This window comes from Eretmochelys imbricata, chromosome 2, assembly GCF_965152235.1.
Source record: "Eretmochelys imbricata isolate rEreImb1 chromosome 2, rEreImb1.hap1, whole genome shotgun sequence".
Classification (NCBI taxonomy): Eukaryota; Metazoa; Chordata; order Testudines; family Cheloniidae; genus Eretmochelys; species Eretmochelys imbricata.
The window spans coordinates 187,923,430-187,948,539 of NC_135573.1; the positions used below are offsets into that span (position 1 = coordinate 187,923,430).

The 25,110-nt window shown below is 41.0% G+C and overlaps 1 protein-coding gene across 1 annotated transcript in view; it reads left to right on the forward strand.

Annotated features, from left to right (window-relative positions):
• The window catches only part of ULK4 (unc-51 like kinase 4), a 397,461-nt gene that overhangs the window by 151,439 nt on the left and 220,912 nt on the right, over nt 1-25,110 (forward strand). Inside the window, exons 26-30 of the mRNA XM_077811124.1 lie at nt 5,817-5,868; nt 6,105-6,199; nt 11,708-11,759; nt 11,859-12,003; nt 23,534-23,626. Of these exons, the coding sequence (XP_077667250.1) occupies nt 5,817-5,868; nt 6,105-6,199; nt 11,708-11,759; nt 11,859-12,003; nt 23,534-23,626 (437 nt within the window). The remainder of the gene's footprint in view (nt 1-5,816; nt 5,869-6,104; nt 6,200-11,707; nt 11,760-11,858; nt 12,004-23,533; nt 23,627-25,110) is intronic.

Here is a 25,110-nt window from a genome sequence, read left to right on the forward strand (position 1 = left end):
ATTAATGAATCCCTCCACATATCAAAAGATTCTAGAGCCACCTTGTGCTTGTTGGGAATTTACTTACCTGCACACAAAAGAAGATTCAGTGAATCCCAGATGGCGCAGAGATCATTGCCTACTCAATATCTCCCCCCAATTTTGGTAGGTTGGTCAAGAGCCCGAATTACCATACCCATCCTTATCTGTTCTAACAATCTGCACGTCTCCCTCCCTTCGGCAACCACCTTGCTCTTTTTCGTCAAAACTGGGAGCACATAGCTACCGTCAAGTGGGTGTTGGAGATAATTTCTACAGGATATTCTATCCATTTTACCTCCTTCCCTTTTCAGGCACCCTTCTCATGAGCACCTTTTGCGACCAAAAATCGACTCACTCTTGAACCTGGATGCTATAGAACCAGTTCCCAAACAACACAGAGGGAGAAAAATCTACTCCAAGTACTTTCTGGTACTGAAAAAGAATGGCAGTTGGAGACCTATTCTAGATCTAAGATCACTCAACAGATTTGTGAAGGTTCAGCGGTTCAAAATGGTAATTCTCACAGCAATAATTCCATCTTTGGACCAAGGGGACTGGTTCTCAGCTCTCGACCTGCAGGTTGCTTACTTCCATATTGTGATCCAGCCATCCCACAGAAGGTTTCTCTGATTTACTCTGTGTTAGGATCACTTTTAATACAATATGCTCCCATTTGACCTATCTTCTGCACCCAGGGTGTTCTCAAAGGTCCTTTCTGTGGTACAGTACATTCTGTGGTACAGTACATCTTCTCAAACAAGGAATTCTGATCTTTCCATGCTTAGACAATTACCTACTCATATCACGCTTCTTCAGCGAGGGTTTGATGGTCACACAAAAAGTCATGGCCCTATTTCTCTGACTGGGACTACAATTAAATATCCAAAAGTCCACATTAACTACAGTACAACATCTGGAGTTCATAGGAGCCTTCTTCAATGCAGTAGAAGCCAAAACATTTCTCCCCTCGCACAGATTCAACACTCTGATCAGTTTAGTCTTAACAGTCCGGGTCATCCGTCAGACCGTCTCCAGCTACTGGGACACATGGTGGTCGGCACTTTTGTAATAAACCATGCAATACTTCACAATGGGACAGAGGTCTCCTGTATGCATTTCCATCTAGAACTAAAAAGGTCAGGATTATCTCTAAGCTCCATCAAGGTGCACTTTGTCACTGTCACGGCCTTCCCTCATCAGATAGAGGGTTATTCTGTTTTCACTCATCCCACAACCAGAGTGTTTCTCAAAGGTCTGGGTAATCTCTTTTCATAAATCAGATGCCCCACACTGACATGGGACCTCAATTTTGTCTTCAGGTGTCTAACCAGATTTTCCTTTGAACCCATGGCCACTGCTCCCTTCAACACCTCTCTATGAAAACTGAATTTCTAGTAGTATTACGTCTGCCTGAAGAGTAGGAGAGAGTGGGGGCTCTAATGGCATACCCCCTCTTTACAGTCTTTTTTTAAAGGCAAAGTCACATTATGACCGCATCCCAAGTTCCTACTGAAAATATGTGGACATAAATACTTCCACATAAACCAACTTATCCACCTCCCAGTTTTCTTTCTGAAACCGCACCAAGAAAAAAGAGATGCAACATTGCACACACTCAGTGTAAGGCAAGCACTAGCCTTTTATTTAGATAGGACTACGCCCTTCAGGAAATCTTCCAGACTATTTCTCTCCATTGTGGACAGATCTAAGGGATTCTCAGTCTCCAAACAAAGAGACTCTAGCTGGATATCAAGCTGCATTCCTACTGCTATCCTTCTCACAATCTTCAACATCCTTCTAGAATACAAAATCACTCCACGAGATCCCTCTCCACTTCCATAGCTTTTGTCAAAAATGTTTCTGTTGTAGAAATATGCAGAGCCGTGACTTGGACATCTGCTCAAACATTTGCTGAACATTATGCAGTCACTCATGACTCACCATCTGATGCCATATTTGGCTCCAATGTCTTATCCACAATTCTAGACTCTACACTGAAGCCCCATACCTTCCATAGGAGTAGTGCTGCAGAGACCTAGAATGGAACACCCATAGGGACACTACTTGAAGAGAAGGTTACTCACCCAGTGCCGTAATGTGGTTCTTTGAGGTGTATGTCGTCATGGGTTCTCCTCTACCTGCCCTCCTCCCCTCTGCTTTGGAGTTCTTTCCAGTGAGCTCTGAGTTAGAGAAGGAACTGAGGGCTGTTCACCCATTCAGCACTGTATAGCCCTGATGCAGGGCACAAGATGAAGCGAGCGCATGGGTGGGCTGAACGGACTCTGCTACCTAAAATCTCTGATCTGAGGTACCAGGGGTGCAAGCATACCTAGAGTGGAGCACCCATTGGGGGAACACATCTTGAAGAACCACAGTTACTGCACAGGGTGAGTAACTTGCTCTTCACACCCTCTCCCATCAGATAGGATAAACCTAGAGCTTCTGCACCTGACCACCTAGTGGCAGAGATTATGGATGGCAAGGATCAAGTTATGTTGACTTTAAAGTAGGAATTTTGGCACTGGACTTGATTTGTCTCCTGTCCCTCTTCAATTAAACATAACATGAGGATGGATAATGATATCCTGGAAAGCCATTCAGAACAGACTGATATATACCAATTGGCTCAATTCAGTGAGTGAGAAAGCAGCACAGATTATGGATTTCCCAAAATGGACAGTTTTTAGTTTGTCACAGATAAACAAACAAAACCCTCCCTGTAAAGAAATTAGATGAAAGGTAGATGAAATTAGTTGAAAGTTCGTTTGAAGCTTTCTTCAAATGAACAGGCAGACATAATGATAAGTTCATTTTCTGTGAAAAAAGGAATTTTATTATACCTTGATGTTCATCCAGAATAATTGTTCTTTGAGTATATGTCAGTGTGGATCCAACTCTAGGTACACATGTGCTCTGTGCGTGCTAGATTGAGGGTTTTTTTAATAGCAGTGTCTGTTAAGGTTGCACATGTGCCGTGTGCCACGTCATGTCTTCCATAATTCCTTCTTTGTAGATTTTTCACAGACAACACAACAGCCATGCACTACATAAACAAGCAAGAGGGCACCTGCTCTTTTTCCCTTCTGCCTGTAAGTCATCAACTTCTGAAATTGATGCCATCAGAAAAGGCCAACAACAGGATTCAGCAACAAGTTAGCAGGCTTCCTGAGCAAGCAGTCTGTGACCAGCCATGAATGGCCCTTAGCCAGATGCATTACAGAACTGATATTCCATTAGTGGAGATTCCCAACAATAGATTTATCTGCCCCAATGGTAATGCAAAATGTCATAACTTTTGCTCTAGAAGAGACCTGAGTCCAGATTCATTACCAGATGCCTTTCTCCTTCAGGGGAATAGAGGCTTGTTGGTATGCCTTTGCATAATTTCCCCTGATTCTGGTGGCTCCTTACTGGCCAACACTGATGTGGCTGACAGATCTACTGCAGATGCCCAGCCTCCAATCCAACTCCCACAGCACCTGGAACTTGTCTCACCGAACTATGGCTAGTTACTCCACCCAGAACCATCATCACTGCACCTCATGTTGTGGCTATTGGATGGCTCAGTAACACAGATAATGGCTTCTCCCTACAGGTCCAGGAAACCCTGTTTCAAAACAAAATGACATCTACTAGATAACGTATTCTTCAAAATGGAAGAATTTTTTGTTACGGGTAGCCCAAAAAATCCAGATCTCATTACCGAAGGTCCTTGACACCCTATGCAGGCTGGTCTTCTGCTCAAATCTAGTAAAGTCAGCCTCTCAGCAATTTTAGCGTGTCACCCATCTTTCTCCTCTCTAGTTGGTCAGGAATTTTGATTAATCATTTTTCCCCCCAAATACTGATTTGTTGAAACCTAAACTGTGAACTAAGGCAAGTTTTGACAAATATCCTGACTCAAATTTCAGGGGGAAAAGTTTTGAAATTGTTGAAATGGGATATTTCAACATATTTTAAATGAAAAGCTTAAGTTTTTCCAGGCAAAACAACTTTTTTTTGTTTTGAAATTTTAGAAATTTGGACTAAACATAGCGGGGGCGGGGGGAGGGTTTGAAATTGAAATAAGCAAGTTTGATTGATCCAAATCAAAATTTTTGAGTAGATGTGGGATGGGAAAAAAATTGAAATCTCAAAAATTCTCTCAGGATGGGAAACCTGTTTCCTGCCCTGCCCTAATCTTCTCATGCTATGTTACTGAAACTTCTTAAAGGGCTACTACACCCCCACCAGTCAGAGAACCATTTCCTGCCTGTGACCTCAATATAGTCCTCCTTAGACTCATGGAGTCTCCCTTTGAACCTTTTTCAGAATGCTCCCTACATCACCTCACTGGGAAGGTGAATCTCCTAGTCTCTATCACTCCAGTCAGAAGAGTGAGTGAGCTTCAGGTGTTTATGGCGTAACCTCCCCAAATGACATTCCATAGGGACAAGGTGGTGCTAAGACCTCACCTGAAATTCACCTCTAAAGTGGTCTTATAAATTCATCTGAACTAATCTATCAACTTACATTTCTTCCTGAAACCTCACTTGGGACTGCGAGAAAAGAAATTACACATACTAGATGTAGCCAGGACTCTGTACATTGACAGGAGTAAACCATTCAGACTGTCACTCCTTCTGATAGACACTGCTTATTTAAAAAAAACAATCAATCTCACGTGTATGAATCACGTGTGCACTTACAGAGGGATCCACTTGACAGTATCTCAAGGTACCACAGTTACTTTAAGATAAGTAACCATTCTTCTATGACCTGCTCTGTAATCATTTAAAAACAAAGATATAATGCTGTTGTTGCAGCTAGAAAACTCCTGTATGCATTTCTTAGGTATTAGGGAAAAGGTAATATGTTTTGGATGCACTTTTAACAATGTTATAGAAATACAATTTGTCATTCACATCCACAGGGCAGAAACTGGTAGTTCTATGAAATTATTTGAAAGCTTTTACCATAATACTGTATAGAAATGAGGTGTATAACTTGAAGGTCAGAAAGATGATGCCAAAACATCTTTTGTCTGTGCAATAAAATTCTGACTTGATAAATATAAGTAATAGTGTATTAAATTCTGCTGAGAATTATTCCTTCTGTCGCAAGTAAGTATCAATAGCACGTCCTTTGCCTCCCCTGTGAAAGATATATACACGCATAAAAGTGAAATCAGACGAGAGGAAATGATTTAAATAGCCCAAGAACAGTGGGAATAATAGTTCCATATTTCCTTATCTCAAATCATTAATATTTTATGCTCACTGTTCCTCAGAATGATGATTTATGTAGGTTATAAAGTATGCTTTTCTCTATGTACTCCTGCATGTAAGTGCATCCATACAATATGGACTATGTGTGGAGATCAAAAAGATGGCCCCAATTACAGAAAATTACATTTTCCAGAGGGTTTTTGGTCTTTTTCATGAGTTATTTTAACATAGCAGTATCCAAGAAAGTTCTAAGTCTCTTTTTAGAAAATGCAGGCTCTGTTACTAATCAAGTACACTATTTAATTGCTTCCTATTTATCTGGAAACTTCTTGACATTAATCGACTTAATGGGCCTCGTTGTAGAGTACTTTTGAGTACGTAGAACCTTTACAGAACTGCAAAATTATGTCATGAGAACTAGAATACAAATGCATTCAACGTTCATATATGAAAAATATTAAATATGATTGAGGACAGCATAGTCTTAATGAGGATGCTATGAGGTGCATGTTTGAGTGTAAAACATTTGTTGTTCTTTGTTTCTAAACTCGTTTTGAATGTGTATATTTTACTTATTTTTTTCTACAGAATTTTATCAAATCAATAGATTCGGGAGAAACTAACTTAAATGGAGCGGTAGGTAAGTTCATCTATGGCATTCTCATATCTTTATATGAATCTATTCTTACCAGGGGTGCTGGAACAATGTGTATAGTGGGGGTGCTGAGAGCCATTGAACCAAATGTAAACCCCATATATGATTGAAACCACTTCAAATCAGGGGGTGTGGCAGCACCCCCAGTACCCCTAGCTACAGCACCTATGATTCTTACTGTAGCATGTTATAAAGAAAGACAATGATTCTTTTATGAACAGGTCAAGCTGCATCAGAAGAACTGATTAAGTCCACCTTATCAGCATTCGAAGTGGTAACACAGCATCCAGTCTTATTGACACTCCACTGCTCAACAGTAAGTCCTGGCAGAACATGAAACAATTGCATACATACTGGCTGAATTCGCACTAATAAACGGAATGTTTCAAGTAGTCAGTAGTTATTAGGGTCTTGACTTAAAATATGTATGGTCAGAAAATAGAAAAAAGTTTTAATTATTTTTTGATTGAAAAAGATTTGTTCGTTTATAGAAAGATCTAAATTTAAAAGATGAACAGATATGTTCAGGTTCAATTTATTGTGTCCAAATAGTTGAAAAGGTGCAAAAAGAGTCAGATGTTTTGTCCAAAATCAGCTCTGCAAATTTATTTGTTTTTAAAATGATTTTGTATGCCAAAAGAACTGGATTGACCACTTTAGCCTCAGAACAAGAACAGCACTGAACATCAGTGGAAGTTTCCCCACTTTGTTCTGCCAGTATGCCTTAACCACGACCTGAAGAGATCCACCTCGAAGAGTAAAAGGGTATTTCAGCCTTCAAGGTCATTCAGTCCTTGTTCTTTCTCATGAGACTGCTACCAAGAGTACCAATTAATGTTGGTTATGGTGTTGATTTTTATTATTATATGGATACTTGTTAACTGGAAATTGGACTGTAATCACCAAACTCAACAGCCATCAAATTGCAACAGCCTTTGGTCATTAACAAACTGAGCTGAACTGACATGAACAAGTGGTCTAGAGATGAAAAACTGTGTCTCAGTTCTCCAATCCCCTTTCGGGGTGTGTGTTTTCAGCAGACTGTTAAGTTGTGAAGTTGTAAGAACTAAAACTACTAAAACTAACAACAACAACAAAAATAGATGAGCTGGAATTAAAATCCCTGTTGTTGTTGTTGGTTTTGAATAGTTTACAGTAAACAACCCACAATATATGGGTGTTCGCCGAACAGTCAAAGTCTAGTCCTCCCCACTAGTAGATCGGAATCAGATAGATAAGTAGATAGAGGTTATGGGAAGTGGAACAGGGATATGCAGTTTATCTTTAAGTCAACTCAATTCACTGTAAGCAGAATTGCAGAAGTAGTTAAGTAGAGATCTGGAGTGAATTCAAGTGAATGTTATCTCAGACGCCTATCAGCATGTAAATTGATGGTCAGACACCATTCCAAGAGCATACGGTTTCTTAAGATAATGATTCTGTGCTTTTTAGTGTGACCTCCATAAAAGAGATGCATGTTTCTTTCAAAATATTAACTGAAATTTCAGTACCTTCTATCCGTGCATTATATTAAATTATAAGGTCTGTTTTTTTCTGAAATAAATTGCAGCAAGAAGGCAGGTGCCTTTTAATATACATACTCCGCAACATATTGTGACAAAAAGTGAGGAGTGACTATCCCACTTCACTTCACTTCAAAATTATCACTAAGCTGTACTTTCACTGTGCTGTAGCAATGTCCACCAAACCGCAAGCTGGTTCACTGTAGATTCACGCCCTGATTTGCTGTGCAGTAACTTGCCATGTAGACAAACCCTTCATTTGTTTCCTAGCTCTGTGTAGATCAAAAATGCTGTAAGAATCCATTTTAGTCCCAGCCTAAGAAAGGGCAGAGTCATATGGGTGTGTGTTTTTTTCTTTTTTTTTTAATTTAACCCAACTTTTTTCACTTTAAAAATATTCAAGTTTTATTCAGGTGTTTTGCAAAGTTCTGTGGTAGTGTTTACTTTATCCAAACAATCACTATCAATAACCAGAACTAATTTTTGTGTCCACCCAAATGCTTGTTAAAGTTTATGAAGTATGGCACTTTTGTATACAGACAGAATCCTTTCCCAGTTTTCAAATGGATGTCTTTTTAAAAAAAAATATTTATTAACTGAAAATAACTACTTCCATTGCTTATGAGCAATTAGTTTTGAGAAAATAATCTGTCACTTGCCTGCTTCATTTCCATCGATAAGTTTTCTCTTTCTCCAGACCAGTACCAGTGTCCAATAAATGGCCATTCAAACCCCATATATAGTGGGGAAAGTGCCCTGAATTTAGTATGCTAGGTTGAAGAGATCTGTTTTAATCCATCAAACTGATTCTGTAACCGCATCTGCCGCTAATAGTGTGAACTATAATTAGTTTACCACTTGCAGGGTCTAGTGTGCTAATTATTTTGGGAAGTACAGCTTACCATTACTGTAGAGGAAAGTGCTACCTCATCTTACATGATGCATAAAAAATATTTTTAGAAATACTGTTACTCAAGGGATATCTTTTAATTGCTACAGGTTGGGCATGAGTGGAATCTATGAATATAAATGCCAGCACCCAAAGGAACTTAAAGCTTTTTTGAAAAGTTGAAGCAAGACATGTTCACAGTTCCAGATCAATACTTTAAATATAAAAATGGTTACTAGGATATCCTTTTACTAGCCAGAAATGTGTATCTTCAATAGGTCCCAGAGGTTAGGATGATTTCTTTAGACAAAGTTGCCTACCATCACTGTGTCATGAATTAAAAAAATTAGCCAAAGCCTTCTTGAGTGGTGCATAACATTTGCTCCCCAACAGCAACATTGAAATTGTTTTAGTTTCCAATAGCAAATTAAGAAAAGATGGTGTTCGTTAACCTTTTTTAAAAAAACAAGAACATTCCTTTTAAACAAAAAGAAAAATCATTTTACCTACCTGTTGGCCCAGTACTCCCTTATATGGGACTAATCCACACAGGAATAGACACTCCCTGAAATTGCTTATTTTCTATTTGATTCTTGCATATCAGGGAGTTGTTTCCCTAGATGTCCACAGAATAGGCCAGGGATCCTACCTCCCCCTAAACCTCACAATGAGCCACCAGAGACCCTGCTATCAAGTTACCACTGGCCCCTCTGGCTTCTGCAGGGGTCACTCTGTCAGGAGCTCTCTTGACCTCAGGTGCCCAAGTACCTGCCCATCCCATGACTCTTTCAGAGGCTTGCACAGCATAGAAAGGAAGCAGTATATCTTACTGCATGTTCTGTCTGCAAGTTTTGTAAAGGAGGAAGAGGGGATAATGCATCAGTTTTGATTCCCTGCAAAGCTTTGGAACTGGAACCCCAAGAAGCCTCCGCATAAGGGGAAAGGGAGCATGTCGTCGTGGCAGCACTCCTCCATTTCTACACCCTTCCCCACTACCTGTGCATAGACTCCATTTCTTCATATGTATGTAGAAAAGAGTAGATGAAACAAAGGAAGGAAACAAAGCTGTCTGTCCCCTTCATGTTCCACAATATTATCAGTGAGCTTTCCCCTCTCTACTATATGATGGAAGACTGACTAACCTTTTCTCCTCCCTGAGGTGTAGGAATCCAGTCTTGTCTATTGCGTATAAGTTCTTATAATGTCTTCATAATTCTAGTATCTGGGTACCTTCCAGTAGCATATTACAATGTGTGTTTGTCATCTGTCATATATGGTTTGTTCTTCCTCTCATTCTCGCCCTATGGGGGATTTGTGCATGCAGTGTAGTGTTTTGTTTTGGTCTGTATTTTTTGTTGGTGATGTGTTTTAGGTTTGGGTTATTTTACAATTATTTTTGTTTTAGTATGTATGCTATGCTCTGTGTTTGTTAGAGAAGGCAAGGTTGAAGAAGTGCAGCTTACACGTGGAGTGGGAAGGTGGTGAGGTTTGTGATGGTGCTTAATTCCTGGGGGAGTTCATTCCACGCTCTTGAACTGGCCCCCAAGAAAGCTCTGTCTCTTGCACAGATGAATTTTACACTTATAGTCGAAAGTTCCATTGTGACTGAGGGGGAAAGTTGTCAACCATGACCTTCATCCTGGATCTTTAGGCTTTTTTTAAAGATATGCTAGGCCCACGCAATAAAGCACCATGAAGGTAAGGACCAAGACATTGAATTTGATTGAATATTCTATGGGAAGCCAGGGTACAGAGTAGAGGAGGTAGGTTTGGTACGCTTAAAGTAGCCTGTATTGCTGAGGAGACGCATTACAACATTCTATAGTAAATGAAGTTTCCTAATGGCTGATGTGTATGGCATTGGTGTAGTCCAGGCAGGAGGTGGTGAAAACATGTATAACTGAGACCAGGTCATTGTCTGCCATAAGATGATGGTGTTTCCTAGCCAGCCAGAGATGATAGCAGCATCTGTGAATAATGCTTTCTGTGCGAGAAGTAGCATCAGCAAGGAATCCAGGAGCATTCCTAAACTAGGATCTGAATTGAGTGGCAGAAGAAGTGATCCCATACACTCTTACCCATCTCACAGGTCTGTTGTGAGACTTGCTTAGTTAGCATTCGTAAAGCAATTTAAAGTCCTCCATTGAAAGGCGGCTATGAAGTGCTAAGTCATTTTATTACTTATTCTATTATATATGTATTGTAAAGGCTATGAAAGATTTGATAATGATAAAGTATTGAAAAATGCACCTTATACATTATTAAGGCTTTGAGTGCTCTATGAAATGAAATGATTAGTCTCCAAACAATGAATTGTTAACCATTGTAATGTGCCATTTTTGTAACATTCAAATAAATTCAGTGGAACTAAACTGATTTATACTAACTAAGAAGCTAGCCACAAATACATATTTTTGAAACATCATATCTTACATTCTGTTCAGAGCAATTGAGGCACCCACCTTATGGTGGCATGGTGAAATTTGTTTTCACTTGATTTTTTTTTGTGTGGTGGTGTTATCTTTTCATTATTTGATTTGTGTAGTTTACTGAAATGATTAACTAGTAATATTAACTTCTCAGTTTTAGGATCTGTGACCTGCCCTCGATGCTCAAGATTAGTTTACTGTATTGTATTGCTTCTGATGATTTTCATCTCTTCTCCTGTTGAGTTTTCCATTCCCAATAACTTTTTTTTTTGCTTGTTAGAAGGCTGAATTTGCATAAAATTTAAGATGAAAATAAGCTATCATTTCACTAAAGAGGGGACTTGATGTATCAGACTGGAATATATTGCTCAGTGACTCTAGGGAATATAGAAACATTTTCTTGGAGTATATTTTTTTCAAAATTCAAGACTTCAGTCTCTAAATCTGAATCTCAATGGGAACCCATGGATGACTGTACTGGAAAGAACCAATGGTTTATCTAGTTGAAGTATCCTCTCTCTGAAATTGATGATGGTGAATGCTTAGGTGTGGATGGTGTGAAAATTCCACAACGTACCTTAACTATCATTGGAGGAAATTTCTTCCTAATCCCATCTGATTAGTTTATGGACTGGAGCATGGGGATTAATACACGTGGTAATTTTATTTTAGCTTCTTTAATATCTAAATTCGGCACCAAATTCTGCTTTTTAAACTAAAAAGAATTCTCAGTAAATTGTGCCAACATTGATACTACTGTTTTTGATATACAGATGTTATCTATGACTTTATAGTGATTTACTAGACCAAAGTGAACTTGGTGGCCTAATAAGTGTGATTATGGATGAATTTCCATGATTGTTCAGTTCATCCCTTTGATTAAAGACTCTAGCAGTGGAATAAACAGATTATGTATATATTTCTGAGTTCTGTTTTTTCTTTCTGAATGATCTAAACCAGATCTTTTTAATGCTCTGTTTTAGGTTGTGGACTATATCCTCCCACCCTTAATTTCTTTGGTTCATAGTCAGAATGGTAAGTACATGGCCACATCAACTAAAATTTCCATGAATTCCACATTTTGTTTTAATTAGACTTCAGTGTGGTCACATTCTTGGCACATTTATTTTCAAGTGGAATGGAGACTCTTCAGCTTGCGGTTGCTTTCAGAAACCACATCACTGCTTGTGAGCCACGAGGTCATGGCTGAGGAGAAAGAGGAGAGCCTTGACTCAAACAACAAGCTTCTGTGTCTCATTAGAGATTCATTGCTGCCTCAGTAAGTACAGTACTGCTGCTCTAATGGGGAATAATTTGATATCCAATCCATTTTGACTATATATTTGTTTTAAATACTTTTTTGATGTAAACAATAAAACAAAAATAGTAGTAAGTAATGATGAATTGGTGTCACAGATTTTTCTGCCAGATGTTTGCCTACCAAATCCATTCAGTACTTGGGATGGGATCCCTGGAGTACAACCTGGAACGTGGGACTGCTGTGCCCCCTAAACTCTCCTAGTCTGGGCTGTCTCTCTCAGTGCAATAAAAATGACAAACAGCAAACCCTTCCAGGGGCTGTGATCACTCAGCCATCAGCATGTGGAGATTCACACCGAGCTAAATTGCAGGAATGCTCTCTCAGCCACTCATGAATCATAATGAGAGAAGTACCAGCCAATCACTCCAGCTCCCAGCCTTGCCCCCCAGACGTATACCCTCTCATATTGCTCAAGACGCCCTTGGACCGTGTAAACTCATTAATTAGCTCACCACTCCAACAAAGGGTAGTGAATGTGCAACAGCCCTTGTTAATCTGAGCTGAGATTCCCCAAGCACCTCAACTAAACCCACACTGTTTTAGGTAAATTATAAAACAGATTTATTAACTACAGAAGGCTAGCTTTTAAGTAGCAGGCATAGAGAGCAAAGTTGATTAAGAAATTAAAATAAATTTGCAGACCTAAATTCTAACTTTAACAGACTAAGCAAGATTTGAATCAAACAGCTTTTCTCACCCTAATAGATGTTACAGACAGCTCATAGTCCTTAATACACAGGCTGTATTCGCTTTCAGCCTAGGACTCCTCTCCCCAGTTCAAAGTCTTTATCTTCCAGGTGTGGAGATGCGGGAGGAGGGAGGCCAAGTGGTGATGTCACTGTGCCTCTTTTATACTTCCTTCCCGAAACTAGAAAGATCCTTGCTGTGACATGGGAGTTAGACAGCCCTCATTGCATACATGCCCTCTCCGAGGAGTCTCTGGGATAGCAGATTCTTCTTGATGGGCCATCAATGCCTGTCTGGCCAGAGATAGTTGCCTCAACCTCACAACATATTTCATTAACATATATAGCAATACTTCATAACTGTACATAAAATGATAGTGCACACAATCCAACAGGATATTAATGCTTAGCAAATCAAGACTTTTTAAACGATACCGTGCAAGACATACTCTGTACCAAATCTATCATACTCCGATCACAGTGGTGAATATGGGGTTTCCGGTGCACAGAGGTACAGAGTGTGTCAATGACACAAACAGAACTTCTGTGGGACATCCAAGTTGCATCTCAGTGATACTGTCTCCATGGTTTCTCGTAGAACAAGACAAGAATTTCCCTCAGCTCTTGGGCTGTGATTTAAACAAATCCATGTTTGCCCAGCTAATGAGTTAAGAATAGTTCTTCTTTGAGTAGATTCAGCCATGTATTTCATATAAGCGTACATCCAATGCACCAAAGCCCTAGAACTTTGCCCAGAAATACCCACAGAATGGCACTCATACCCTGCTGCCCTAGCCCTCCTCTGGCTATGTAAGGGCAGCATTGCCCCAATCCCCCTCAAGTTTTTTCTCACCTCCTACAGCTAGCGTCAGAGCTCAGTGAGGTGTGTTCACCTTGCATTTTCAGTCTCGGTTTTCTGAGAGGTTTTTCTTGTTTTATTCTATATAATAGTTAGTGGTACTTTAGGTTTAGTTTAGTGTTAGAGTAGTTGTCTGCCCTGTGTGATGCCCTCATCAGGGCTCAAACATTGTCCATTGCAAGGAGGGGCTATCCCCAATAGCGATCCCCACATGAGGTGCTTGTTGTGCCTCTGTGAGGGACACATAAAGGAATAGTGCTCCATCTGTAGGTCATTCAACAAGAGAACTCAGGTGGTGAGAGGCTTACTGCTGAAGCAGCACCTTCTGGAGCAGGCCATAAGGTCTGCTTCAACACCAAGGCACTCGTCTGATTGGCGGTCACCTGTGTAACCAGCAAGTGATGCCGGTCCAAATTCAGACCCTGCTGTTTCTCCCAGTAGGAAGAGGAGTCATTGTCCCTAGTTTGGTGTGGCAAGAAAGAGGTCCCATAAGACTAAAGGGGACCGTGCCATGTAGAATTGCCAATTTTGGTTGGATGTATTCCTGGAGATTTCATCACATGACATATTTTTTAATTCTTAGAGACTCCAGGTCAGTCCTGGAGGGTTGGCAACCCTAGTGCCATGGCTTGGGGAAACTCTTCATCACCTTTCAAGAGGAGTGCTGCCCGGCACTGTACTCCTTCCGGCACATGGGATGGAGCAGGTCCATCCAATCATTCCCTAGTACTGCGCTGAGATCAGTGAGAGCTCATACTGTTGACTCCAGGTCTAGTCATGGGGCATCCATTGAATCTGGTACTGATGATGTAAGCACCAGCGCTGACTGTCTCCATGCCGTTGGCATATCAGGTGGCTTCAGACCTGATTTGCCTTTCAGTCTCTAACTCTCCACTAGTTCAGGAGTCTTCTGGTGCCATTATGTCTACTGCTTCATCTTCCTTTGTTCCCTTGGCATCTTCTGACTGTGTTGCAGAGGTGCTGAGTTTCTTTGCACTGCAGTTCGCACTGTCCACATCTCAGGCTGTGGAATTGAGGCTGATGCTGTGCCCAACACTGAAGGCCCCCTTGATGCAGGTGTCATTGCCCTCTCTACACTGTCATTGCCCTGGCAGCAGATCTTGTTGTCAAACTCGGTACCATCCTTGGCCTCTGTCATAAATATAAAGGGAAGGATAAACACCTTTAAAATCCCTCCTGGCCAGAGGAAAAACCCTTTCACCTGTAAAGGGTTAAGAAGCTAGGATAACCTCACTGGCACCTGACCAAAATGACCAATGAGGAGACAAGATACTTTCAAAGCTGGAGGGGGGGGAGAAACAAAGTCTGTCTGTGTGATGCTTTTGCTGGGAACAGAAAAGGAATGGAGTCTTAGAACTTAGTAAGTAATCTAGCTAGATATGCGTTAGATTCTGTTTTGTTTAAATGGCTGATAAAATAAGCTGTGTTGAATGGAACGTACATTCCTGTCTTTGTGTCTTTTTGTAACTTAAGGTTTTGCCTAGAGGGATTCTCTGTGTTTTAAATCTGATTACCCTGTAAAGTATTTACCATCCTGATTTTACAGAGGTGATTCTTTTACTTTTTTCTTCAATTAAAATTCTTCTTTTAAGAACCTGATTGCTTTTTCATTGTTCTTAAGATCCAAGGGTTTGGGTCTGTGTTCACCTATGCAAATTGGTGAGGATTTTTATCAAGCCTTCCCCAGGAAAAGGGGGTGTAGGGCTTGGGAGGATTTTGGGGGGAAAGACATTTCCAAGCAGGCTCTTTCCCTGTTACAATTTGTTAGATGCTTGGTGGTGGCAGCAATAAAGTCCAGGGGCAAAAGGTAAAATAGTTTGTACCTTGGGGAAGTTTTAACCTAAGCTGGTAAAAATAAGCTTAGGAGGTTTTTCATGCAGGTCCCCACATCTGTACCCTAGAGTTCAGAGTGGGGAAGGAACCTTGACAGCCTCTGTGCAGATGCCTTCTCTGGTATTGTGTGGGAGCATGACTTACTCAGTACTGCTGTTGCTGATTCCCTCTCCCTTTTCACCACTGATATCATGCCACATGTTGTGCTTCAGATTGGTCAGATCATTTGTTCACGCTATTGGGGCTGACGTCCCTGTTGTCACCAGAGAATCTTTGAGACCCCTCGAGGTTCTGGTTAGAGTGGTCATCCTCTCTGTCATCACCCAATATGGTGATCTATGATGTCTGATGCCTGAGTACCAAGGTTGGCATCATTCCTGCAGTCGGGACTGGGGGTCTTGACCCGGTGCCTACTGACCACCAATGCCATATCCTTTTGCCCAGTGTCCTCCTTATGACACGCCTCGGTTTTTGAGGTCTTACTCTTCGACTCACTCCAGAGCAAGATCACCAGTCCCATTAGTGGCTCTCATTCCCAAACCATAGCTACAAGCGACTACTGAGCCTTTTCCCTCTGGGCCTCCAGGGTTATCCATAAGAACAGCCGTACTGGGTCAGACCAATGGTCCATCTAGCCTGGTATCTTGTCTTCCAACAGTGGCCAATTCCAGGTGCTTCAGAGGGCAATCATCCAGTGATCCATTGCCTGCCATCCACTCCCAGGTTCTGGCAAACAGTCTAGGGACACTCAGAGCATGGGGTTGCATACCTGACCATCCTGGCTAATAGCCATTGATAGACCTATTCTCCATGAACTTATCTAGTCCTTTTTTGAATCCCATTATAGTTTCCATTCTGTAAAGTGACCATTTATTCCTTCCCTTTGTTTCCTATCTTTTAACCAGTTACTGATCCATGACAGGACCTTCTCTCTTATCCCATGACTGCTTATATTGACTGGATCACCCTTGTTTACGTGTTTGTTTGTTCCCCTCAAAGAATTCTGATAGATTGGTAAGGCATGAATTCCCTTTACAAAAGCCATGTTGACTCTTTTCCAACAAATTGTGTCCATCAATGTGTATGATAATTCTGTTCTTTACTATACTTTCATCCAATTTGCCTGGTACTGAAGTTAGGCTTACCAGCCTGTAACTGTCTGGATCACCTCTCAAGCCTTTTTAAAAAATTGGCATCAGATTAGCTATCCACCAGTCACCAGGTGCAGAAGCCGAGTTAAATGATAGACTATATGCCACACTTAGTAGTTCTGCAATTTCATATTTGAGTTCCTTCATAACCCTCTTGGGCGAATACCATCTGGTTCTGGTGACTTAGTACTGTTTAATTTATCAATTTGTTCCAAAACCTCCTCTGTTTACACCTCAGTCAGGGACAGTTCCTCAGACTTCTAACCTAAAAAGAATGGCTCAGGTGTGACTAACCAGATCCTGTGGTGCAAAACCAGGACCTGTTGTTGGCACAGCAAACCACCTCTTCATCCTCTCTGGATGACTCATCTGTGCCAGGCTCCTCCTCCTCCTCCCTAGATGCCTGAACAGTTTAAGACATAAGGACCTTAGGCTACCTTAGGTGTCCAGGTGGAATTTCTGCAGGACAATATGCATAAGCTGCTGGATGTTCTCCAACCATCAGCTCCAGGAAGAGTAGTCCTGGTTACATGAGGCTCTGTTGGAGTCTGCAGAGGCCCTCCAGACTCCTGCTTTGTTGTCTCTCACAGGGAAGTGTTCAGAGAAGTGATACTTTATTCCCATGCAGGGTTTCTACTTCCACCCAACCCCTAACTCTCTTGAGATAACTGCAGCAAATGACAGGGAAGACATAAATATACATCTACGGACAAAGAGTCCAAAAGGATGGACTTAATGGGGAGGAACATTTATATTTTCTCTTCCCTGCAGATGTGGTTTGCAACCCAACAGATATTGCTCTCTAAATATGGCTTTGTTAATTGGGTGCCCATGTCTGAGTTTGCAGAGAAGTTGCTAAAAGCCTTAAAGAGTTTAAGGCATTCATTGGAGAAAGTCTTATGGGAACCAAGATTTCTTTACTGTCATCTCTAGACCTGGCAGATACCTCAGCCAGAATTATGGCATTGGCTGTGACCATGAGGAGATTCCTGAGGGCTGCAGAATTCAGGCATTATACCTGAGGGCCAGCAGACCATTGAGGACGTAACTTTCGATGGTTAGGTTTTGTTTTTGGAAAAGCTCAATGAGACCCTGCGCTCTTTTAAGGATGCCCTGACTACTTCGCGTTCCTTGGGAATTATATGCCAGCTGTACAGGGATGCCCCTATACGTGTTTCTTTGGGCAGTCCTCCTTTCCAGTAAGGCAGTGGGACTACCCCAGGAAAGGACATAGATCCCAGAGGCGAAGGCCCACTGGTTCCAGATTTAGCCATCCAGGTCATCCTCCTGCAACATCCAGCAAGCACTCATTTTGACTTCTGTGTCCAGGACAGTGATCCAGTGGTGATCAATGCTTTTCACCTGCACTGGGAATCAGCACTCCTGTATGCTTTTCCTCCAACTCTGATCATCCCACAAGTCATTCTCTAGCTGAAATTGTATTGTGTCAGGCTTATTCTCACTCCTCCAGGACAGCCTAGATAATGGTGGTTCTCTGACCTCCTTGCGTTATCAGTCCAGCCTCCCATATCTCTTCCTCTTCATCTGGTCTCCTGGCTCAGTATCACAGCCAGATTTCACATCCAGCACTCATCTCCCTGCATCTCGTGGATACTGGATGGTTAGACAAGGAGAGAAATGATATTCAGAAGTGGTCTGGCAAATCTTGCTTAATAATAGAAAGCCCTCCATCAGAGCGTCCTATTTGGCCAAATAGAAGTGGTTCTCAATATGATTGTTAGCCTGGGGAATTCAAGTGAAAATGGTTTGTATACAGGACAACTCTGAGTACCTGTTACACCTTGAGGTTTCTGATTTTTCACTTAATTAGTTGAGAATGCACTTGGTGGCAATTTTGGCATTTCACCTACCCATCCATCGGAAATAGGTATTTTTGAACTCCATGGTAATGAAATTCTTGAAAGGAGTCATTCGGCTCCATTTCAGGCTCAAGAACTGAGAGGCTCGCTATCCAGTTGTATGGAAAAGGGGGATTTAATAGTTTAATTTGTGCTGACTTTATTTTTAAAGGGGACTCTGGCTGGCCTACTTTGTGTGTGTAATTGAAGCCTGCAAAAAGTCTGCCCACATTCAACTGATTCAAGTGAGAGATTCTCCCAGGTCTTAGAATGTTGCTCTACATATCTGAAATGCAAAAGAGCAGCTTTAGAGAAATGCAGTATTGGCAAAGATTTTCTTATCATGTGCTGTATACATGACTGGCACCCTCTACTTGAGTTTAAGAATGGTAATTTTGGGTTAGAAATATTAGTGCATTTGTAGATCAGTATGTTATTTTTTTCCCTACCTTTCATCGAGTGGAATGTTTTCATTTCTTTCAATGAGAGATTTTATTTTTCCTGGGTATTTGGTAACCAATACAAAACTTTTGGAAATAATAAAATAAACAGGGATGGTTGAAATGGTTTGTATTAAATAAAAACTGACCAAAATGTTCCTCAAACTCAGATCACACCAACCCTTTTTCATATATGAAAATGTTTTTTAATCTTTTAAAATACAGAAAATAATATTTCGCATTTACCCATTCCTTTGCACTTCCTGGTTTTGGTTGAGATCTCATGTGCTGAAATGTGATTAAGATTATCATGTGGTGGTTCTTGGCAGATTTCCAGCCCAGCTCTTCAAACTAAAATCTTGGATCGTTCAGATAGGGAGGAGGTAAATGTTTAGAATTTTTAGTGGTTAAAGGAACTCCAAAACGTTTGGGTTCCCTTGACACTATTTATCTGTGAGAAAGATGGCAATATAGCAATTTACCAGATTATAGTTGAAATTTACCAAATAATTATTTTCATCTCTAAAAACTGAGTTTATTAGTTTGTATGTTTCTTCATGTGATGAAAATATTAGTCATAGATATTCACACTGTAATGGCTTAGGAGCAGAGAGACTTGTTCTCCACATAGAAGGTACGGCACTGGGTTATTTGTGATTCATAACCCTATATAGTTTTCCAGAAAAAGTTCATTATAATTGCCACAAAAAGAATGTTCATTTTAGCAGTTCTGGGTTTTTTGTGTGGTATTTGGGTCGATTAATCACTTGGCTATAGAATTACTTAGTACGCCGAAATATCTTACCCTAAATATTTCACTTATGTTACCTTTGGGGGAAAAAAAACTGGAGTTTCAAGTAAAAACAAATAACTAAGACTGATTTTATTGAACACATGGGAGATTGAGGTTAAATAAATATAATGGTAATCATTTATTTTTTAAATAATATATCTTCTCTGTGAACATTAACAAGTTACCAAGTACCACATTTATAAGCATGTAGGCCTAAAATTAGGCTTCTATATCAATATTTATTAATATTGTTAGGAATTATCAGTTTTTGAGACCTAAATCCATGTTTTGTGTAACAAAATCAGAATTTTGAGAGCTAATTTAGGTGACTACCTTTAGGCTCCCTTGTTTAAAAATGTAGTCCCAGCAGTCCTTGCCTTGACTATAAGCATGCATGAGTAGTCTCATTGAGATCAGTAAGACTACTTGCATGTGTAAGTGTTTGCAGGATTGGGGCCTATGTCACTAGTGAATTAAGATTTTTTTTTTTCTAATGTGAGAGAAAGAGAAGTTCATTAATCACAAATGAGAAAATGTGTTTTATTTCAGGTATTGGAATTTATTAGTTGGAAAGTACAAGCTTTAATTATTACAGATATAAAGCTACCATCAAGTATTAAGTCTTTGGTCTACCATGCATGATAGTAAGTTCAGTTCCTGGTATTTCCTTCTAAAGATGTCATGGACTTGGAACATAATATGGCTAGCACACTTAGCTTAGCAGCGAGTACCAGTGATGTGTTGCTGACAGCAAGCCCTGCCTTGCTCACACATGTACTGTGTGAAATGGGACTACTTTAATACACATTAGGGAACTTTTAGTGTATGCCAGCAGGTTTCACACAGGCCAGTTCGTTTGTGATGTGCGGAATGTTCTCTAGAATTTATACCTCTCTGGTGCAGATTAGTGCACTGTGTACGCAAGCCCGTAGGAGTGTCTTTTTCTGTGAAGGGAGTCCCATAGATGCCAAGATAACCAGTGATATGTGTTGGTAGTTTTTAGAAAACACTTATGCAATATGAAAACGTGGTGTCAAAAACGTGGTATTCTTTCTTTTACTAATCCCCTCATTTTTCCTTTTTAAGTTCTTCATGCTTTACTTTGATGAATAATGGAATGTCTCGTCTGTTGCCTTTATCTCTTCCAAATGTCTAGATTGGCCTTCCTAAAGGAAGCACTTACTAATGAAAGGTGCTGTTTTTGACAGGAGTGAGTCAGTCTGTGTTTGTCTGTCTGTCTCTGTCTCTTACTCACTCTTGTATCTTATTTCATCCCTTCTCTTCACCATTACCATATGCAATTATTTTACAGCTGTTCATTTCCTTAAAAGAAATAGAAATATCCTTATTCCTCTGGTAAATCAAAGATTGTCATGTTGTTAGAAGACATATCAGTGTCCATGTTGATATTCAGCATCTTGTTTCCTCTTTACCAGGCTTTCAGTTAGTGGATTTTGCATGGGTCTTTTCAAAGATTTCTTTCTTGTACCTCTTTACTGATCCGGACTTTCCATACATGTTTTCACTTTTATCTGCATGTAAAGTTGATCAGACATTTCATCCAGATTTGCTGTTCTTGCCTGTGTACTATATCTGCTTGTGTGTTATGTACAATCTTCAGTTGTCTTTAAAAATAAATAAATAAAGCAAACTTTGAGGGGAATGAGTTGATGTTAGGTGGTAGGTAACTAATATTCATGTCTCCCTCACTACATGGCATTTTAGAAGTAAAAAAAAACCTGATTGGAGTTGTTGCACATTCACTAGCATTCCTTGGAGGATGAAAGTGCACTTAATTCAAAACAGCCCCCCCTTCCCTCCCACCCTGGTGCTTTAAAAGGTTTTAAATTGCAAAAAAAATAAACAAAATCAATAATCTAAGTTGGGTCACACATCATCCCTCGTACGATAGTTCTGAGCTCCGCCTAGCACTTATACCTTTTACTATTTTAAGATTCTTTGTGTAAAATGATTTTTTGTCATTTTACTGCTGACCTTTTGAAAATGTAGATATACATGTTACTAAAGGACTCTATTAATACTGCATTTCTTCCTTTGTATTTTCTTCCCATAAACTGGGATTAATTTTTGTGAAGCTCTGCTTTTGAAACTTCATATCCAAGTAGTGGACTTATTATACAGTTCCAAAGAGTTAGGGTCCTTGAGAGTGCTGGTTGGACCTAATTTTAAAGCCTGACCTGAACGTGACTAGACCACAGTTGACCCAAATGCAGGAGTGTCAAGTTGTGTTCATACTGGACCTGACTCTTGTAGTTGCGTCACATTGCATTGGGCTGCAAAGTTAGTTGCAGAGGGGTAGCAACCGAGCCAGCAGACCAGTGTGGCCAGGGCATTGCAAACAGACCTATGTGCCTCTGTCATTCACAGGCCTGCCTTGTTTCCCCACCCTGTCCTGCAGCTGCCCCAATGAACATGGGATTGTCTGCTCCTGCACCCCCATGGGACCACAGCCCTCCTAGGGTTGTCAGCTGTCTGGTTTTTTACAGGAATACCTGGTTGAAAAGGGACCCTGGTGGCGCCAGTCAGCATTGCTGACCGGGCTGTTAAGTCTGATTGGCGCGGGGCTGGCAGGCTCCCTACCCAGCTCCCAAGAAGTGGCCAGCATGTCCCTCCGGCTCCTAGGCATAGGGCAGCCACAGGGGCTCTGTGCGCTGTCCTCGCCCCGAGCACCGGCTCCGTAGTTCCCATTGGCCAGGAACCATGGCCAATGGGCACTGCAGGGGCAGGACTTGCGGGCAGAGGCAGCATATAGAGCCCCCTGGCCTGCTCCTCCACGTAGGAGCCAGAGGGACATGCTGGCCACTTCCCAAGAGCTGCCTGAGGTAAGCACCACCTGGAGCCCACCCCCCCTCACCCCCTCCCACGCCCCTGCCCCAGCCCTATGAAAATGAGCAAGTGAGGGTGGGGGAGAGTGAGCAATGGATGGAGTGAGCGGAGATGGGGCCTTGGAGAAAGGGCGGGGCAGGGAAAGGATATTTGGTTTTCTGCAATTAGAAAGTTGGCAACCCTAAGCCTCCAGCCTGCAGCCAGTCACCATGCCCCATTGCTGTGTGCATTTGGGAAAGTCCTTGTCCTCCTCCCCTCTGCTGCTACCTCTTGCCTGGCAGTGCTGTAGGACTCCAGGCACAGGGGAAAGGTAGGTGTGGGCACAAGCCCTGGGACTGTGGGGTGGTGTGGGGTTAGCACCCATCTGCTGTGCCCCCCATAATCACCATCTTCTCACATTTCCTGAAATGCTGCAGCAAGGGCATCTTCTGCACAGGAATCATGAACTACTCCATGCCAGGCAGGGAGGTGGAGTGCAAGGCAAGGGATGCCCAATGCAAGAACCTGACTGGCCATGCCGCACCACTCTAATAACAGCTGAGGTGCACCACGTGTGTATGCACACATTTGTGTATTTGTCTGTTTCTTAAGGTGGGAAACAGCTGGTGCGAGCATAACACTCCCTCCCTTGTCAGTGCTGCTGATGCCAGCCATTGTCCCATGTAAAGAAAAGACTATTTGCTGTAGCCCCAGCCTTGCCATGCCACCTCCAGGGATGTCCACAACCCCAGTCCACCTCTAGTCCTTTGGGCTTGATCTTAAAGCCTGACCCAAGCATATCCTATCCAACCTGCGCTCAACACTTGTGTTCAGGTTTGAATCAGGTTGCAAGGCCCTAAGGTCTTTGTCTTGTTATTGACTTGTAAAACAAAATCATTTTGGGTTGGTGATTTCCATAAAACTCTGGTAGCTGATATAATTTAAGCTATCACAAAACATCAGCTGCATGATACAGAATATCTCCGATTTTCACGATAATTACTTTCATTTTCATTGCAGATATGAACACATTCTAATGGCACCTGACCCAGTACCAGTGTATGCTCTGAAACTGTTGGTAGCCCTGACTGAACATAGCCCTGCTCTTACTAGGTAACACAACTAAGCTTTCTCTCCTAATCAGAATTTTTCTCAATACATCCTTATTCACTGTTCAATTAGAAATTAAGAATTATATAGATTTAAGTGCAGTTCATACTGATGAGATGGTGTTGAGAGACAGATCTTGGCAGTGTGTATTTGTTACAGGTAGAATTTTTGTAAGGCATAGTTTCTGAGCTGAAGTCTTTTGTATTACAGTTTGGTATGTGCTTGATTACTTTAATTATCTTTTAGCACAATTAGTTAAATATAAAAAGTGGGAATTTAAAAAACATTTCCTGAACTGTCCTTTATGCTAAACAAATAGATATAGATATATAGAGATATCTTATTCTGTGCAAATATTACATACTATGCCACCATATTACATAGGCTAATAATTCTAAAAGCTGATGAAATTTCCTTTCCCTCACTACTGCTGGTAGGTGAGCCTTTCATCTCATTCTTCATTTCTGAGCATTGTCTTCTGAATTCAACCAATAACGTAGTGGCAAGACCAAATTAGGTTTCTGTATGATTCTGAACCTTCTAAAACCAAGTTGCTTAAAGATAACGTGATATTCCATCAGGCTGTGATTAAAATGTTCAGACATGCCAGCCTGATCACAGTGAGAGAAGGCTTCTCCACTCACCCTCTGGTCACCTGAAAGGGCAGAATCCACACAGACAGACATGCGCGCGCACGCACACACACAGTCCAGCTACTTCCTGTTCCTCCCTGCTCCATCCAGGTAAACTTTCTCCTCCCCCACTCAGTTTCAGAGGGAGCCCCCTATCAACAGCAACCCCTTTATTTCCAGGCAGCAAGACAAAAGTCCCATGGTGCAGAATGGTGGTCAGGACATTTCTTGGGTGCTTAGTTAATCCATATTTACAGTTGACAAGTGGCCTAATTTTCAGAGGTTTTGAATATTCATATCTTCCTTTAAATTTGTTTAATGCCTCTGAAAATCAGACTGCTATGGATTTAGATATCTAATTTATGCACCCAAGTTCGAAAATATTGATACGTGGTTTGATTCCCAACTCTGTAATTGTGCTTGAAAATATCTTTTGTGACAATTTATTCCTTTCGTGAATCTTTTCCATTGTTCCATATGCTCCATCTAAGATATTATCTTACATCTGTGAAAGGCAAATTACCACTTTTTAATCTCCTGGTTTTTTTTCCCTCTTCCGTAGCCCTATTCTTATGCATTTTTTTATGAAAGTCTATGCACACCGACTTATGCAGACAATACTGTAGCAATACAATTTGGTAGAAGAAGTCCTGCCAATGTAGTTCTGTCCTGTTCTGTGCAAGGTTCAACAAGCATAATGTTCTTAAGTGTCCCCCTCCCCATCTAACCTGTGCCAAAAAAAAAAAAAAAAGGACAAATGTTTTTAAAAACAAATATTTTGGATAAGTATTTGGATCTGGAAACCTTTTGTTAGGTACTTTTGTAAGAGATTTTACATAGACAGTTTTCAAATGT